Consider the following 20,035-nt stretch of genomic DNA (forward strand, 5'->3'; position numbering starts at 1 on the left):
CTATCTTTAGAGCTTTGCACAAAATGGGTACAAACCAGGGCTTGGTAAACTACAGCCAGTGGGTCAAATACAGCCTACTGATTGTTTTGTAAATAAAGTTTTATTGGAATGTAGCTTTGATCATTCATTTATCTATTATCTTTGGCTGCTTTTAAGCAACAACAGCAAAGTTAAGTAGTTGTAACAGAGACTACATGGCCCACACATTGTAAAATATTTCTCTTTAGCTCTTTACAGGAAATGTTTGCCAACTCCTGATCTAATCCAATATTTCTCAAACTTTAAAGCACACACTAGTAACCTGAGTATCTTGTTATAATGCATAGTCTGGTGCATTCAGCTTGGAGTGGAGCCTGATATCCTGTATTTCTAACAAATTCCCAGATGCAGCTGAAATTGCAGGTTTGTAGGACACATTTTGAGAAGCAAAAGTCTAGATGACCAAGATTCCCAAACTTATTGAGAAATGCAGAAGGAACTGTGTAATATTCTTAATATTCTAAGAATTTACTGCTAATGGCTTCAGAAAATGAAGTTTTCTCTTACTGAAGCTTAAAATGGTCTCTACTTTCAAGTCAAGCATAGTAACTCCTCATGTATCCAATGGTCACATCTGCAACTTCCTCTATCCGGAGTACAGGCCCCAACTAGGAAATAAGGAGGCCATCGCTACATTCTAGAACAACCAAATAAGACTAAAAATGAAGTTCATAAGCAGAAGTAAACATCATGAAAGTTAAGTTCTGAAGTTATTTCTAGAGCAGACATGTAACTTTTTTTTAAAACAATCTGATGACCAAAATTAAATTTTGATACTTCTGTTAACTTAGCAATTACAAAAGCTCATTTATTATAATGTGATATCAAGAGCATCTTGGATTCAGCAAAAGTCCAGTCACAAAACCTGACTGTTTCCTTACCTTGTGACAACAATCCAGGGAGGGAGAGTCTCCGGCTGCCTCCCTCTGATTCTTCTTCTCTGATATCCACAAGACTTGAACTTTTCTTTCCTTGCATTGATTCCTGTTTCACTTGTTCTTCTCTGCTATCCTTCAGACCTTCTGGGCCCACTGAACTACTACCTGCCTGAGCTCCAGGTTCACAAGGAGCTATACTATAAAAGTTCATAACTTTCTTAAGAGACAAGGCCCCAGCTTCATAGGTAGCAGCCACTCTCACACCAACAGCAGATGCACAAGAGACCACTAGGCTGTTTAGAACTGAGTTGCTTGTGGTTGGTGGGCTGTGAAGATTAGGAATTGTTTCTTCTACAAGAGGCTAAAATACATACACATAAAAAAGTATATAAAAATACAATCCCTTATACAATAGCAATAAATAACAAAACGTTTAACATCCATCACTATTTGCTAATATAAGAAACTAAAACAGAGGTCTCTTTCTCTCCAACTTAAAGGTCCGCCTGCCCTCCAAATCATGGATTTAAGAACATTATATGGAAATGAGCACACAAAATACAGTTCCTCATCAAAAGTACTTCCTTTTGAGTGTTCTACTTTTCCCTGGTATTTAAAAATAAGCCCCAGATGCTTCCATAAAATAAGTACAGTTAAAGGAAAAAGGAGAAGAAAGGTGTGAAAAACAATCTTTAATATAAAGTACACAGTGACAACCCTGGATAGAAGGATGAAAAGATGAAAGTTGTTTTTTAAAAATATTTTCTTAAGTGAGAAGCAGGGAGGCAAAGAGATAGGTTCCTGCATGCACCTGACTGGGATCCACTGGGCAAGCCTATTAGGGGACAATGCTCTGCCTATCTGGGGTGTTGCTCCATTGCAACTGGAGCCATTCTAGCTCCTGAGGCAGAGGCCACAGAGCCATCCACAGCGCCTGGGCCAACTTTGCTCCAATGGAGCCTTGGCTGCAGGAGGGAAAGAGAGAGACAGAGAGGAAGGAGAGGGGGAGGGGTGGAGAAGCAGATGGGCGCTTCTCCTATGTGCCCTGGCTGGAAATCGAATCTGGAACATCCACATGCCACTGAGCCAACAGGCCAGGACCAAGATGAAAGTTTTATCAATCACTTTCAGGAAAATTTACACAGAATACTACTAAGAAATATCAGAAAAATATTGTTTTTCAAAAAAGCTTTCCCTAAAATGTTTCATAAATGGAAATTTAGTTACAACATATAGAGGTAGCCCCAAAATTACACTCTTAAGTTTTAGTCCTTCTACTATCTCATCAGTGAGTTATTTTCCTTGACCCAGGGGCTAGGTAAACACAACAATTACCTTTGCTCTTGCTATCATGGAGAATAAATGTGATAGGTTAATAATTAAACATTTGGAACCAATATTCTTTGTGTTATGCATTGCTGTATTAGAAAGTCAAACTAAAGTTTTCTAATATCTTAGTGAAAAATCAGTTGGAATTTATTGTGAGCTATCAAGCACCATTATTTACTGAAAAGGAAAGTCTTTTAGTATTCCCACTAGCCACACACAAAAGCTTCTGACTTACCAGTATAGGTTACAATAAACAATTTGATTCCTATGCTACCCTAAGGTCAAAGGTTATACATTCATTCTTTTTTTTTTTTTTTTTTTTTTTTAACAGGGACAGAGAGAATCAGAGAGAGAGAGATAGTAGACAGGAATGGAGAGATAGAGATGAGAAGCATCAATCATTAGTTTTTCGTTGCACATTGCAACACCTTAATTGTTCATTGATTGCTTTCTCATACGTGCCTTGACCGCAGGCCTTCAGCAGACTGAGTAACCTCTTGCTCGAGCCAGTGAACTTGAGCTCAAGCTGGTGAGCTTTTGCTCAAACCAGATGAGCCCTCACTCAAGCTGGCGACCTTGGGGTCTCAAACCTGGGTCTTCTGCATCCCAGTCTGACGCTCTATCCACTGCGCCACCGCCCGGTCAGACTATACATTCATTCTTTAATTTATCCTGAACTAAAAACCAAACCAAAATATAAGTTTTTAAACATCAATTGGCTTTTGATTTTCTTAAAGGAAATAATTCCTGTTGACATGTAGTAGATACTCAATATATTTGTTGAATTAAATACTAAATTCAGGGCAGCTATTTCTGTGCAAGTAAGTGATTAATTAAAATACAGAGTGCGGCAAAAAGTAGGTTTACAGCTGTGAGTACATAAAAGTTTATTCTTATATTATTATTTATTATTGTTATTTTCCATACAAACAATTGTAAACCTACTTTTGTCCCACCCTGCACTCAACAAAATAAATATACAATATAAAACATAGGAAATATATAAAGGCTATAACTTCCTTGGTGATACAGTCCCCATGATAACTTGTTCAGAAGAATTAGCATCACTATTTCTAGCCCTTGTTTCTTAAGGCTGCTAATAGAAGCAACAATGCTATGTAGGGGTGACTATTTTAGGGGGTTCTTAACATTAGCTAAAAAAAAATCACAAAACTCTACCTTACATAAACTTCAAACTATTGTTCTGTCTCCTCTATTTAATTATATTTAACAATACATAAAATAAACAAAACAAAAAAACCCAGCAATTTTGATGAAAGACAAAATTTTAGGTGTTCCAGTCTACCAAGAATAAAATTCAATAGTGAGAAATAGGCTTGATAAATATTTTGGTTTATTTCACAAAAAAAAGATACTTTCAATTATATTTGGCCAGAAGAGAAAAAACTTGTCCTAAACACAAAAACTCTTAATGAATTAGCTGTATGACTGAGACACTATTTGCAAATACTGAATAATTTTAGTCTAAACACACATTGACAAAACTAGCATAGGTAACAAAAACTACATGTTTAACAAAACAAATCCAAAGAAAAATGCAATTTCAATGATGCTAATCTAATAATCAAATAAACTATATACAATAGTTTTAACTTCAATTTAATAAATTAGAGAAATGGCTTCTTAAAAGTCAAACTTTTACATAAGCATGTACAAGTGTAGAAATTTTCTACATGCATTCCTGCTAACTTATTACTTTTGTTTTGTTTGGATATTTATAATATCTTCCTCCAAACAGCTTATTCTTAATTTTTAAAAAATCCAATATCCATAAGATTCAGTGAGTAGACTGCAATAAAAACTGTTTTTCGAAACACCTCTAAGGGCCCTGGCCGGTTGGCTCAGTGGTAGAGTGTTGGCCTGGTGTGCAGGAGTCCCGGGTTCGATTCTCAGCCAGGGCACACAGGAGAAACGCCCATCTGCATCTCCACCCCTCCCCCTCTCCTTCCTCTCTGTCTCTCTCTTCCCCTCCCACAGCCAAGGCTCCACTGGAGCAGTTTGCCCGGGCGCTGAGGATGGCTCTGTGGCCTCTGCCTCAGGCACTAGAATGGCTCTGATTGTGGCAGAGCGACGCCCCAGATGGGCAGAGCATCGCCCCCTGGTTGGCATGCCGGGTAGATCCCGGTCAGGCGCATGCGGGAATCTGTCTGACTGCCTCCCCATTTCTAACTTCAGAAAAATACAAAACAACAACAACAAAAAAAAACAACCAAAAAACACCTCTAAGGGCCTGACCTATGGTGGCGCAGTGGATAAAGCATCAACCTGGAAATGCTGAGGTTGCCAGTTCAAAACCCTGGGCTTGCCTGGTCAAGGCACATATGGGAGTTGATGCTTCCTGCTCATCCCCCTTTCTCTCTTTCTTTCTCTCTCTCTCTCTCTCTCTCTCTCTCTCTCTCTCTCTCTCTCCCCTCTCTATAATGAATAATAAAAACAAAACAAAACAAAACAAAAAAACAACCTCTAAGCCATGTTCTCATTCTGAGGGAGTAAACAACAGGAGTGAAGAATCAAAAGCTATGCCATTTCACAAACCTGAAAAAAAAAACACCTCTTTTATGATTAGATGTTTTTTGTTTTGTTCTCTTATCTAAGAGTTTTGATAAAGCAAAATCAAAAGGCTTACAAAAGAGTAAAAAGTAGATTATCCTTTAGAAATTCATTTTAAGCAGGATTACAAACTTTATTGTATGCTACTGGTAAATAACTTTTCTCCATTTATTACAAGTTTTTAAAATGAGAGTAGTTTAAATAAGATGGAGAAAATATTAACCAACTTCACCGCTCCAAATAAAGCCTCGTAAGGACCAAGGTACAACTGAAAAAAAGTCAAACAATATGTAACACCAGTAAAGATTTTTTAAGTCTGCTTACAACTGAAGGATCCACTGCATAGCAACCTTGTCTGATCAAGGAAAGGATTTTTCTCTTCAGAATCTGAAGAGTGTACAAATACAAGTCAGGGGTCTTATGACTTTGATTAACTATAGCTTTAAATCCTAGCTTTAGTAATCATTTCTCTCCCTCTGACCCCCTAACCCCCAAACCTTTCCCTGGATTATCAGCAACCCCTGAGGCAGCAGAAGACCTGACTAATGATCACAAGGTCTGGCTTCTGGCAGGCTAAAGATAACATGTTGACCTAAGTTATGATTCCTCGTGAGCCCTAATGTGGAATGGCCCCTGAATACTTTCCCATGAAACTAGACAGAAAACACAAGAAGAGTCCTCAAAACTGTCCTCAAGATCTAAAGAAATGATTTATTACATTTACCACACCTCTGACCAATCAGCTCCCAGAACTCCCCCGAACTCCCCAACCCACAGTGTCTTGTGATTCCGCCCTATATAATCTGTAACCTACACACCATCAGGGAGTTTGGGCTTTTGAGCACCAGCTTCCTGTTCTCCTGAATGGTGCCATTCATGATAAAATAGCCAGTATTTCTCCACTGCAGTTCTCAGTGTTTACTGTTTGGCTATGCTAGTGCCGGGTGGTCTAACTCTTTCAGTTCTGTAACAGGATCTTTGTTAAACTATTTGGCCCACCAAAATGCAGTACCTTAGCCGTGGGGGGAAATGTACCAAGAAAAAAAGAAAAGAGATTTTGCTACTTGTAAAAGAAGCCTAGCATGACATCTTTCAACATCGTAAAGGGCCAGATTTTGAACATAAAGAGTAATTTTGAATTAATCCAGATATTTCCTTACCTAGGCTTACATAATGAAACATTCACAGTCAAATTCAAAAAATAAAAAGTGCTACCAAGCCTTAAGCATTTTCAAGTTTCTAAAAACAAAAACAAAAACAATTAAGACGGTTCAACTCCAGAAACAGCTTTATGGTATAAAATTTAGCAGGTACCTGGGATGGCACTGGCTCCTCACCGTTCTCTGAGTTCTCTCTCTTTGAGTCATCTGACAGTTTCTGCATGTATTCATTTACTGCCTGAGTGTCAGGGTACGATGGTATATTTCTAGCAGAAGACATATCTGTTGTTCCCACGATGTCTAGTTGGGAGGAAATGGCATCGCCACTTGTGGTCTGAACATTCCCAACATTCAGTTGGGCAGCTGCAGGTGGATGATTTTCTACAAGAGTGTTCTCAAATACTTCTCCCTGGCTGTGAGGGGTTTCAGTGGGGGGGCTGATGGCAGTGCCAGCCTGGTTTTCCGCCTGGGATTCTGACAAAGTCACACCTAATGGGCAACAATGACTGTCTGATATAATCACATGGTCTTCTTTGTCAGTCATAGTAATTAACAGCTGGCTGCACTGGTTGCATCTTTCTGGGACTGGCTTCAGATCCTGGGAAGGAAGGCACTGTACAAGTGCTAAGCTGTGGAACGCACCACAAGCAACTTGCAACACTATACGGCCAGCAAGATGTTCCACCTTTTGTGGCTTTGTCACTGGGAAGGTAGTGGTAATGAGCCCCAACTGACAACCGGTACCCCATGCCCAAATCTCTCTGCTTATTGACAACGCCAGAGTGTGCTCCTCACCACATGCCAACTGCAAAATCCTGACCGCTAACAAGGGACTGGTGTCAGAATCAGAGATGCTGACAGGACTAGGTTCTGGAACATACTGCTGGCTAGCTACCGCACACTGGCCGGCAGAGTTCTCTCCCCACATGTAGACTACGCCACTTTCTGTCACTGCTCCATTGTGGAAACTGCCTGCTGCCACAGTAACGACACATTGCCCCACCAGGGCATTTTCTAGAATGGGGCTACTTGGACAAATCTCTGCTGGTTCATTTCTCCAAGGAAGAGTCCCAAAGCTGTAGACTGCACCACCTGAAAGTTAAAAAAACAAGAAAAGGAAGTGAGGGTGTTAGTGAATTACCTAGAAATGTTATCAGCAAACTTTTAATCTACTCTAGGTTTAACAAAATAAGATTTTTACTTTGAAAGCACAGTGTAGGGATTTGGTTCAGGCATATAATATTTCAAATTTATTCATCTTTTTAACATGCTGAAATATAGTAAGAATTTCTACAAATTGCAGGAAGCTGCTTTCAAATAAAGGGTATTTCTCCTTTCCTTCGGTCTTATCCTACAAACTCGAGCATCCATCCACTGCTACTGGCTACCATCGTAGGCTATTACAGGAGCAGAGTCTAACTGTGCAAAGACAAAATGATTATGACCAGATAAAACAAGCAGAAGATAAAATTTGTTTAGGAAAAGACGCATTTATTAATATCTATAACATTCGCTACTACTGAATAAGTCACAGCAGCAAAAAATTCATGCAATGGCATAAAAATATTAGAGATTCATTTCAGCCAAAATTAGGAAATTAGCTTTATACATCCAGGTTGTTCAGAAAGCACCAGTTTTAACAAGATATGGCTGTCTTTAGGTTGTGTACCATGTGATGTGTAACTTCTAAATGTTTTTTATAATACACAGTCAGGTGCTGCTTCACAACAGGAATACATTCTGAGAAATGTATTGTTAGGCAATTTCGTCATTGTGTGAACATCATAGCGTGTACTTACACAAACTTAGGTGGTATAAGCCTACTATACACTAGGGCTACATAGTATAATCTACTGTTCTGTAGGGGAGAAAAAATAATCTTCCCTCTGGCCTTCTGGGTTCTTGGCTGAGACATTCCTTTAATAAAAGATAGGTTAACAGGAGAAAAATAAAAGTTTAGTAACATGTGTACCTCTTGTATACATTGGAAAGACCCAGGAAAACTTAGTACCGTATTTCCCCATGTATAAGACACACTCTTTTTTGAGAAATTTGGGGTCTACAAATTGGTTGTCTCTTATACAGTGGTTGTAGATGTTTTACCTGCACTTCCCGCGGATGAGGAGTTGTATGAAGTTCATGATGAATAAAACTTGAGTTCAATAACTTTAATACATTTTTTTTTTCAAATTTCGGGCCCCCAAATTAAGGTGCGTCATACATGGGAGTGTCTTATACATGGGGAAATACAGTAAGTCACCAAAATGGCTAACTAAAGCCACCACCTTCAATACCATCTTGAACTGAAGTCAAAAGATGCTGGGGTGGACAGGAGTCAGTTACGGAGGTTACCAGGAAAAGCACAGGAAACAAAGGTAAGGTTGTTATGCAGATCTGAATCATTATATTCAGTATTAATAAGTTTCTTAGTATAAAAAACAAGTATTATTTTTGCTCCCCCACAAAGCAGCAATTCAGTTGATGATGAAAAAAAGGTATCCTTTCTCTTTGGCCTATGATATGTGGCAGAGATATTTCTATGCTTACATAACTTACCACCACATCTATGTGAAAAAGAATACAACAGTGGCTAGAGGAAAGATATAAGCTTTTGTTAGGGAATTTTGAATCTGAATAAAAAGTACTGAGAAAATAAGCTTACTGGTTAAAATCTCTGAAATATTTCTCACCAAGTGATATAACAACATACTCTTGCAATAGCTCACCAACTCTTTCAATTGACATTATTCCACGAGAGAAAGCAGTATTGTAAAGAATGGCTATTTCAACCTCCCCTGCTTTGTTTAACCTAAAGGACCTCAAAACAGTGAATCAATGAAATGTCCTCATTGAAATTATGAGCTAATAATCAAATTAAATAGATACAAAAAAGCTTTAAATTTTCTAGCAGTAATCAGTATCATTTTCTCATTTAAAAAAGACAGCACTAGGCCCTGGCTGGTTGGCTCAGCGGTAGAGCGTCGGCCTGGCGTGCAGAAGTCCCCGGATCGATTCCTGCCCAGGGCACACAGGAGAAGCGCCCATTTGCTTCTCCACCCCTCCCCCTCTCCTTCCTCTCTGTCTCTCTCTTCCCCTCCCGCAGCCAAGGCTCCATTGGAGCAAAGATGGCCCGGGCGCTGGGGATGGCTCCTTGGCCTCTGCCCCCAGGCGCTAGAGTGGCTCTGGTCGCAACAGAGTGACGCCCCAGAGGGGCAGAGCATCGCCCCCCTGGTGGGCGTGCCGGGTGGATCCCGGTCGGGCGAATGCGGGAGTCTGTCTGACTGTCTCTCCCGGTTTCTAGCTTCAGAAAAATACAAAAAAAAAAAAAAAAAGACAGCACTGGAGATCTTTCTTGTATTTCAAACCACACACTTGTAAGGTAAAATTTTTTGTAACTTTGATTTAAAACCAGAACTGTGAAGTGTAAGTACAAACAGTAATAGGAGATATATATATATATATATATATATATATATATATATATAATAGGAGATATAGAATATATGTATCTTTTTTGATTGATTTTTTTAGAGAGAAAGAGAGCAAGCAAGAAACACTGATTTGTTGTTCCACTTATTTGTGCATTCATTGGTTGATTCTTGTATGTGCCCTGATCAGGAATCAATACTGCAACCTTGGTGAATTGGGACAACACTCTAACCAACTGAGCTACACCCTGGCCAGGTAGCTTGGTTGATTAGAGTGTTGTCCTGATACGCAAAGGTCACACATTCAATCTCCAGTCAGGGCATACATAGAATAGACTGAAGTTTTTATATTTCTCTTTCTCTAACTTCCTTTCGCTGTAAAATAAATAATGATATTAGCTATTACTAGTATTAGTATTATTATCCTGATACCCTTAATGAACAAGAATAGCAAAAGAGTCTCTGAATGGGTCATCTTTCAAAAATGTTTTTTCATGTACTCATTTCAATTTTATAATTGAAAAACTATAACTCTCCCTTTTCTTCTAGTTATGCTATATCTTAAATATAAGAACTAATCTGATTTCTGATAAAGAACATATTTTGAAAACAAATAGAATATAAGCTCCAGTTCATTAAAAACACCTATCCAGCCTGACCGGTGGTCCCCAGTCAAAACCCTGAGGTCACTGGCTTGATAGCAGGCTCACCAACTTGAGCAAGGGGTCATCGGCTAAAACACTTGATCATCGAACTGATCCTGTGGTTCCTGGCTTGAGCTCAAATGTCACTGGCTTGAGTGCAGGGTCATCGGCTTGGGTGTGGGATCATCGACATGATGCCATGATTGCTGGCTTAAGCCCAAAGGTTGCTGGCTTGAAGCCTAAGGTCACCGGCTTGAGCAAGGGGTCATGGCTTGACTGGAGCCCCCCAGTCAAGGCATATATGAGAAGCAATCAATGAACAAATAAAGTGTCTCAACTATGAGTTGATGCTTCTCATCTCCCTTCCTGTCTCCATCTCTTTCTGTCTCTCTGTGTTTCTCTCTCACTAAAAAACAAAACAAAAACACCTATCCAGTAACTCTCTCACCTGCTCTTACACACTCAGGCATTTGTAAGAGCTTCAGCTAGTATTTGTTAAGCCATTCTTTTCAATACCTTCGGTCAGGAGAACTCCATGTTTCACTCCAAGGGCCGCTTGAAGAACAGTCCTTTCCCCCCAGCCCGGCAATCTCTCTGGTGCTGCAGAACAGGATCCCGCCTTCCAGACATGGACGAGGCCTCTTTCTTTGGATCCTTCTGTCTCTGTTGAGCTAAGAAAAATGTTTCTGCAATTCAAGCTGTATCTTTTGTTCTTAATATTTTCATCAGATTTGTATCTTTTACCAGCACAGGAGACTGGGTCAGATCATTTGACTAGTACCTACTTTATGCTTTGGTATGACACAGGATTGGAGAAAATCTAAAGACAATCTAAATTCACAAATTATTTATCTCTCAGAAGCAAACATTTTGAAGTTTTATGATTTAGTAGCATAAAATCTCAAGATTCTACTTCTCAATACATTGACTCCTTGATTAGATATTAAAGTTATAACAGGTCCCAAGTTGGAGAGCTATTTAAAAATTTTAATTTAATTAAATTTTTAATTAAATTTTAAAAAGTGTGGTAAAAATGTATTTGATGAGAAAGAAGGGATAGGGATCCATATTTCACTTTAGACTGAGTTGAAGCTCTATACTTGCTATTAAAAATTTTTATAGAACCAAATTTATAATAGGTACCAGTAAAATCCTTCATATTCTTCTCATGTTCTAGCCAAGGAATTCTATCCATCTGATGATTCTGGTTCAAAGAACACAAAACACAAAGCTGCATAACTATTACCATATTCTACTCTCCATTCAAAGAAAAGGGAGGGCACATTAAGATACTCTTGACTTTGGTCTGGCCTGTGGTGACACAGTGGATAAAGCGTCGACCTGGAACGCTAAGGTCGCCGGTTCAAAACCCTGGGCTTGCCTGGTCAAGCCACATATGGGAGTTGATGCTTTCTGCTCCTCCCTCTCTCCCCCCCCCCCTCTTTCTTTCTATTCTCTCTCTCTCTAAAAATGAATAAATAAAATCTAAAAAATAAATTTAAAAAAGTTAAAAAAAAAGATACTCTTGATTTCAATTATACAAAGTTCTATGTTTTACCACTGACGGTACATTTTTTTTCCATACTTTTTTCTAGAACACTGAAGTCAATATTTTAATTAGGCACAGAAACTTTTTCAGTTTTACTTCATAATACTTAGGAATTCCTCTACTTTAATACTATTTCTCTAAATTGTAATTAGGCATACTATAGTTTCATGGAAAGGAAAATCCTTCTTTTAAAATATCATCTATGACTAGTTTTCTAAAGATAAAAGATGATTACAATTAAAAAGGCTATTTAGGAAAACCTAAAATCATGTGTGAGAAAAAAAATGGTTTCAAAGGCTTTAAGATGATAACATGAAGACATCTTGGCTTTTAAAAGCATAAGGAACTAGCAACAAAGCTTATCAGTAATTAGCTTTATTTTAATATCTTTCTCTTTACCAATCAACACAAATGTCACTCACTATTCTTAATAACTACCACTAAGAAAATTAAAGTGAAAAGAAGCTACATATATGTGGAATTGTTTGCTGTTTTCCTAAAAGGATAGGGGAGAAAGAAGAAATGGTTTTACCTTCTCTTCTTTGAGTCCATCGGTCAGTGAGAACACTCCATCACCAGATCATTTCTTCTTTGCAAAAGTATTTAAATGCCTAAGTGGCAAAAAGCACAAAGAACAGTGAAAGAATATTTTTGCTGTTATCTTACAGATTAAAAAAAAAAAAAAAAGGCAGCCCTCTAATAAGTGCATTCACTGGACAATAAACATACAGTGAAACTATTTAAACTATTTCATATCTTGCTTGCCAAAGAGGTCTATCTAGACTGAGCCTGCCCACTGAGCTTATAATAATGCCTGTTCACTGTCAAATGTAATGTCAAAGGAAGACTAGCTATAATTAAGCTGTACTTTGTCAGGAAACAAACTTTTTGGGGTGTTTTTTTTAAATATAAAGAAGGCAGTTCGATCTGAAAACTCAATGTGTTAAGTTCATTTCATAAACATTAAGGCTACTTTTTAAATGCCTCTAAACACATGAACATTTAAATATCAATTAAGTAAGAATTCCTAAAATCTCTTCAGTAATGTATCAGACTCAAGTAGTTTTAATTATCATTTTTTGGTAATGTACATAAAAATTAATTATTAAAGTAGAAAGTTTTTCATTTCTTAGAACTAGCAGCATTTTCCTAAAATCAATCTCAATTCAAAACCATAATCCAAAGGGAAGAATAAAATCTTCTAAAATCAACTACTAAATAGAAAAGTTATATGAAAATTATAATACAAAATATCATGACCCATCAGTTCAGAAACTCAATGTTTAATAAAGAGATAGAAATATAAACAGGCAGACAGTAATGCTCAAGGTATTTCAGCTAAGAAATTCATATTTTTAAGGGCACCAAAACTCTTGAAAATAAAGATGAGGTTTTATTTATGAATCATAAAAATACTGGGGCCAAGTTTATGATTTTTTCTGCAGAAGGATGTGGCACGGGGGCATGGTCACTGTGCTCTGAAAACAGCCCATACCAGCAGGAGTGATGTAAGATCCATCTGTTTACTCCGGGTACCCTGTGAGTTCTTATGGTGTCCCATCTGTGTATCTGGAGGAAGTTACTCTCTATCTAATGCTTATTTTAGAAAGATTTTGATTCACTCGAAGTTGGATGAAGGGTACTAGGTAAACAAAATTTATAACTGAATAGATTTGATAAATGTTATTCATTTGATAAATACAATCACTGAATGACACTATGTTTTATGTGTGACAATAATTAACTTTAACTAAAATGTACAGTTTATGCTGTACAGAAAAGCTCTGAAGCCAAATCTACCTTGTGCTGATCTATCAGAGATCAAGAAGTAACTGTTCCCTTGATTAAAGTTAAACAACACCCAGCAGAAACCGGAGAACTCCTCAGGGAGGGTGTGTAAGTACAGGAGCAGGAGCACACTTTACAACTGATTCACTGTAGGTAACTGAGTTTTCTCCTACTGTCTAATATTCAAAAATGCTGAGAATCTTTTGGTAAAGTGAATAAAACAGTCAATCTTCTCTTTTAGTGTCCTATTTTTGAATACAGAATTTTTATAAAGGAGATTTCACCTTACATGATATGATTTCTCATTTTTTCAAATTCAAAGGGAATTAAAACTCTATAAACTGTTTAACTATTTGCTTTTGTTACTTACTATATATGATAGGCACAATAATGGTCCCAAAGGTATCCATGTCCTAAGGCCCGCAACTTGTGAATATGTTAGGTCTGGCAAAGAGAAATGAAGGTTGCTGCTCAGCTCATCTTAACACAGTTATCCTGGTTATCCAGATGGACTTGATGTAATTACACGAGTCCTTAAAAGTGGAAGAAGGAGGCAGAAGGAGAGAGAAAGAGATGTGATGATGGAAGCAGAGGCAGAGAGATGCTTTGTTATTAGCTTTCAAGATTGTGTGGGAAGAGGGGGATAAACCAAGGAATGTGAGTGGCCTCTAGAAGCTAAAAGGCAAGGAAACAGATAATCTCCTAGAGTCTCCAGAGAAGAATGCAGCCCCGTGACACTCAATTTCAGCCCAGAAAGACCTGTAGACTTTTAAACTAAAAAAGTGTAAGGTAATACATTTGTGTTATATCAGCCACTAAGTGTATAGCAATTCATTACAGTAGCAACAGAAAGCTAGCTAATATATGATACAATACTACCTCATAGATGTCTTTCTGTATCCGTTTTTATAGATCTACCACATTTTGTTTTAATGGTGCTTAATGTTTGACTTCTTCCAAGAAATGTCTGCCTGAAAGTCAAACAGTGTAATGGAAACATAATTTAAAAAGAATATTAGCTAAATAATATGGGAAGATTATATCATAAAGTTTCACCTCACATACTTAAATTTAAGTGGCATTTACCAACTCCATTTACTCTAATATTTTCTTTCTTTTTCTTATTATTAATTTTAATGAGGTGACTTTGATAAATCAGGGTACATATGTTCAGAGAAGACATCTCCAGGTTATCTAATATTCTTTCTTAATTATGCATCCATACAGAAAAAATAAGTGAAAATTTTGTTTTTCTAATATTTTTTATGATTCCCCTCTCCAGGAAATCTATGAAACTTGCCTCAAACATTCAAATAGCATTTAAACTGCTTTAAATTCTTTCAGTGCTGCACATGTTTTTTTTTGTTTTTTTTTAATTTTTATTTATTTATTTATTTATTTTTTACAGAGACAGTGAGTGAATCAGAGAGAGGGATAGACAGGAACAGACAGACAGGAACGGAGAGAGATGAGAAGCATCAATCATTAGTTTTTCATTGCGTGTTGCAACACCTTAGTTGTTCATTGATTGCTTTCTCATATGTGCCTTGACCGCGGGCCTTCAGCAGACCGAGTAACCCCCTGCTTGAGCTAGCGACCTTGGGTCCAAGCTGGTGAGCTTTGCTCAAACCAGATGAGTCTGCACTCAAGCTGGCGACCTCGGGGTCTCGAACCTGGGTCCTTCCACATCCCAGTCCGACGCTCTATCCACTGCGCCACCTCCTGGTCAGGCAGTGCTGCACATGTTTAATTGTTATAAAATTGCCCAATTGTGCAGCTTCCTCTAGGGATATTTCTCCCAGGTGAGCTTCAAGGTCCTTACTCAACATTCCTTTGGGGGACAAGATCCCTGTACTTGCTCTGATACAGAAGCTGTGAACAAGAGTCAGAAAATGTGGGGTCCTCTTTTGCCTTGCATGGCCTTTCCAGATATCAGTGAGTTCTGCAAAATGAGCAAAACAGACACTAGCATCCCCTCCCAATATTATGTTCTAAGAGCCACAGAACAAAGCTAGCTTCATTTTAAAAGTATACCACTCAATACTTCAAATTATTGTCTCCTGCACAGCGAAATGTAAAGTAATTAAACTCTCAGATAACACTTTAACACAAAAAGCAAACGTTCATTCTTAATGAACTGATTTCATTTTTGGATCCCACTGGACACATACTCTCCTGTGACATTTAACAGAAAAATAAGCTATCTTGTACATCCAAAAGATGTGGTTTTGACACTATGATCTGAGAATGACCTAAAAAAAATCTTGTCTAGATATCCGAATTATTGATAAAAAGAAAAACTACAAACAATCAATAGATCTATATTACAGTAACTAGAAATCCACAGTACAAAATACTGAGTCTTGCTCCCTTCTTTTTTTTTTTTTGGTCCTTTTTTTCATTTCAATCCCTCCATCCTCCTCACCCAGCCCCCACCCCCAACAGCTGTCTGCCTGCTTTCTATGCGTGAGTCTGTCTCTATGATCCTATTAACCAATGCCACCCTATTAATTTAATAAAAATAAATCTTTAAAAAAATAAAACATTTTTGTTAAAAAAAGATTCTGGTAAGATAAAATTTTTTATATTAAGTTTAAGATGCATGTGAGAAATCCAAGAGTACATACATATCAAGTGTATACATGAATATATGAATATAGAGTTCAGAAGAAAGATTTCAGCTACAGATATAAAGTTGGGAAGGCATATGAATAATATTTGAAATTAAGAATGGAGAAGATCATTGGAGTGTGTACTAAGAGAAAGGAAAGGCAAAGATGAAGCTGTGACGAGCTCCTGCACCTAGACTGGATAAGATAAGGAACAAACAAAAATGACTGGCGTGAGACCTGGCCTGAAAGAAGAAATATGAACTGGTGTGGGCACTGAAGTGAAGTAGAGAGACCCTGGCTGTTTGGCTCAGTGGTAGAGCGTTGGCCCGGCATGTGGATGTCCTGGGTTCAAATCCCCATCAGGGCACACAGAAGCAGCCATCTGCTTCTCCACCTCTTCCCTTCCTCCTTCTCTCTCTTTCTTTCTCTCTCTTTCCCTCCAGCAGCATGGTTTGATTGGTTCAAGCACATAAGCCCTGGGCACTGAGGATGGTTCAATGGAGCCTCTGCCTCAAGTGCTAAAAATAGCTCGGTTGCAAGCATGGCCCTAGATGGGCAGAGCAACGGCCCCAGATGGGGGTTGTCAGGAGGATCCTGGTTGGGGCGAATGTGGGAGTCTATCTTCCCTCCTCTCCCTTGGAAAAGAAGAAAAAAAGAAGTGAAGCAGACAGTGCTTCCAGCAAGAAGGCGTGGTCAATTAGTCAATGCAGCTGGGATCTCAGGATGAGAACTGAAAGTGTCCACTGGACATGCCAACACAGATATCAATGCTGAGCATAGCCACAGTTTCAGCAGTATGGGAGGGGGCTGAAACCCAGACCGGAGTAGGATGACTATAAATGGGAGGTTGGGACATGAAATTAAAAGTTTATGTAATTGATTCTTTTAAAAAATGTTGAAATGGCAAATAGAGAAGCGGAGCAGTAGTTGGAGAGAAATGTGAAGATCAAGCGTGTACGTGTTTATTTGTGTTGGAGGGAGATAATCAAACATGTTTGCAGGACAATCATACTGGTTCTAGCTGCAAGGGAGATAAAGATAAAGGGCAGAACCAAGTCCCAGACAAAGTGAACCAGGAACGTGTGTGGTGGGATTGATCTTTCACAAGAGGAAGGGTCTACATTTTAAAAAGAAAGGAAATGGCAGGTAAAGAGGCAGGCACGATCACAGATTTTGTGGAGGTAGGGTAACAGTCCCAGATAATGGCACCTGTAAGTAACTAGGACTTTCCAGAATGTGTGCTACGTGTTCTAATCTCACTCCTGGCTCCATTCAGTCTGTTTTTATTTTATTTTACCTTGTCATATTTGTACATTTTTGTAAACTGCATTAATTTTTATTAGGAACAAGGCAGAATATAAATAATTTTTAAATGGGAACATAAATGTGTTAGTAGACTATTATCCCAAATGAAAACAGAAAATTAAATCATGTAGGAGTCTATGCACTCATCTATAGCATACTTTATTCTGTGAATAAAGTTCTTATGCCTTAATAATTAGTGGCAAATTTGCAAGTCATAGTATACTAACTTTCAAATGCTCAAATTTCAACAACTAAAACCACATGTATTTTTTGCATGTTACAATGCAAAAAGTTTTACTATTGTTACCAGAAAAGTTTTACTATGTTACAGATTTGTTCATCTAAAACTGCCATGGAAGCCAATAATACCTTATTCCGTTATATCCCAGCTGCTTTAACACAGTCCTGATATATGACAGGTACTCAATAAATATATGTACAGACTAGGCCTATATAAATAAGCAAGTTCCTGCTCTTAAGGAGTTTATGTAGTATGTTCTGCCTTTCTGACTAGAAGAATGACTCTGTTATGCAGAGAGTACCCTCAACATATAAAAAGCTAACTTATACTAGCAAAGTTGGGCTCTTCTAGTCTTATTCTCCTGTCTCACTTACTAGTTTAAGATAGGTGTAGTGATTAAAGTAGTAAACTAATAACAGTAATTGCAGCTACAAAATAATGAAATTATGTTTAGAAAGAAAGACATTAAGATAAAAAGACAATAAAAAAATAATAGGGAAACAAATTGTATCATAATGCTCTGAAAGGAATCTGGACATAGAGTGAATCCAATATAAAATTACTACAGATTTCAAAGTCATTTATACTCTATTTTGAAAGTCTGACTACACTTTATTACAATGTAGTAAACCAAAGTTTATACTGTGAATAATTTAAGACACTGGTATCCTACACCTCGTACATACTTAATAAATGTTTGCTTTAGAGGCTCAGGCAACATGTTTACACATAGATTAAGGCAACTTTTGACTCAAACGCCTGATTTACAATTAATCTAAACACCAACAACCGCTACTTCCTGGCTACCCTGCCACGAAAGCCTTTACCAACACTGCTGAAGGTCAACGAACATTAATCTTGCATCTAAGCTTTGACAAACCAACCACCATCAAAGGTCAAGGCCACTTCAAGTCCCAGTCCTCTCAGCCTTAATTGATGCAGTGGAAGCACTGCCTGACAGCACTGTAGGAGCCGTCTAGCCCCGTATATCCTGACCCCATAGTTCAGGAATACAGTAAATTAATGCACTGAATAGTCGGTAGGCTGGCTTAAAAGTATTTGTTTTTCACATTGTTGTTATTGATCAGATAATACTAAGTCATTGATTCAAACTATAAACTCCTAGAGGTCAGAAACTATGACTTATTCATTAGTAGACTCTTGCAGCCATAGCAACAACCACTAGGTATAAACTGAATAGAGCCCTTGATCCCAAGTTCCAATCCATGGACTTCCAAATGATATAAAAGATTTCTAGTGCTTGTAAAAAAAGTCAATATCAGACACAAAAAGGTAAGTGTCATCTCATAATAAAAACTCTCATACATAATTTGCTAATGGTATTTCCTAACAATAGACACTTATTTCATGTTGCTTCACAAATGTTAAGACACCCCAAGAAAGTCCCTTTTTCCATAGTACATGGAGACAGTTTTGAGCACAATCAGGGATACTAGTCTCTTTTATATGGCCTAATTTCACCTTGAAAAATTACTAAAAATGCACTCTAAAATGGATATTACCCATGATGGAGGTTAAACACAGGGGAGGGGTAAACATAAATACCCAGCAATGCCCACTTACCTCCTTTTTGTACCCTCTGCAAATTTTTTCAGATTACTGTAATTCCCATGAAACATTTTGATGAATATTATAATACTAGCAACTGAATTTCAAATTCATAGGTGCTGCAATAATTTGTGCCTGTTATTACATGTTGCAGTACATTTCTGACACAAATTGTTTTTCATTAATGTTTTGATATTAGTTTATTAAAAGGCAGTATTACAGAAACACAGTTCAAAGTATGCTGACCTGTTTTACCAATCAGTGACATCTAATGCTTCAGATCATCAAGGGAGCACACAACTGAACAGGGAGTATATACACCAAAAAAATAATCCTCTGGAAATGTTTCACTTACTTTGAAAATGTTAGTAACAAGTATTCTGGATTAGAAATAAAAATAATATTTAATTTACAAATTTAATCAGATTAGAGATCAGCTATTAACTTTACTATTCACTACTCAACCACTTAACATAATGTTATCATGCTTACTAATTAGTACCTGTAAATAATTATTTTTTCTGGGCAATGACTAGGACACCTGCAGTCACAGTATAAACTCAGGTATACTACATTGTAATAAAATGTAACCAACCCAAACTTTAAGTGTAATAACTAGATAGTTTCTGTGGTAACTTGGTACCTGAGTCCCTCTGTCAATCTGTTCCTCAGTACTTCCAGAGTTCATAATCAGTATTCCCTATATTTCCCAAGAGTCGCTAGAATTTAAATTGCCCTGTAGCCTATTAAGAAAAATCATTTCTCATATTCTAAGAAAAGTATTTCCTCAGGAGCACAAATCGAATAACAAAATAAAACTGAGTAAATAATTACTCAGTCTTCTCCCTGGAAACGCTTTACACAGGGGCGCTGCACAAGCACATTCTTTTCCTATTGCGGGGAGAAAATAATTCTTTTTCCA

General features: G+C 37.6%; 1 protein-coding gene across 5 annotated transcripts in view; it reads right to left on the reverse strand.

Annotated features, from left to right (window-relative positions):
- Positions 1-20,035, reverse strand: part of ALS2 (alsin Rho guanine nucleotide exchange factor ALS2) — an 84,585-nt gene that overhangs the window by 59,933 nt on the left and 4,617 nt on the right. For 3 of the 5 annotated variants that reach the window (XM_066278922.1, XM_066278919.1, XM_066278923.1), the window contains exons 2-5: positions 12,131-12,209; positions 10,566-10,720; positions 6,132-7,069; positions 921-1,278 (exon numbers count right to left, since the gene is read on the reverse strand). In XM_066278922.1, coding sequence (XP_066135019.1) covers positions 921-1,278; positions 6,132-7,069; positions 10,566-10,720; positions 12,131-12,150 — 1,471 coding nt within the window. In that variant the 5' untranslated portion in view covers positions 12,151-12,209. Of the gene's footprint in view, positions 1-920; positions 1,279-6,131; positions 7,070-10,565; positions 10,721-12,130; positions 12,210-13,756; positions 13,920-20,035 lie in introns of all 5 variants that reach the window. The other 2 variants (XM_066278921.1, XM_066278920.1) reach the window with 2 other exon arrangements.

The sequence above is a fragment of the Saccopteryx bilineata genome, chromosome 5 (genome assembly GCF_036850765.1).
Source record: "Saccopteryx bilineata isolate mSacBil1 chromosome 5, mSacBil1_pri_phased_curated, whole genome shotgun sequence".
NCBI classification, from domain to species: domain Eukaryota; kingdom Metazoa; phylum Chordata; class Mammalia; order Chiroptera; family Emballonuridae; genus Saccopteryx; species Saccopteryx bilineata.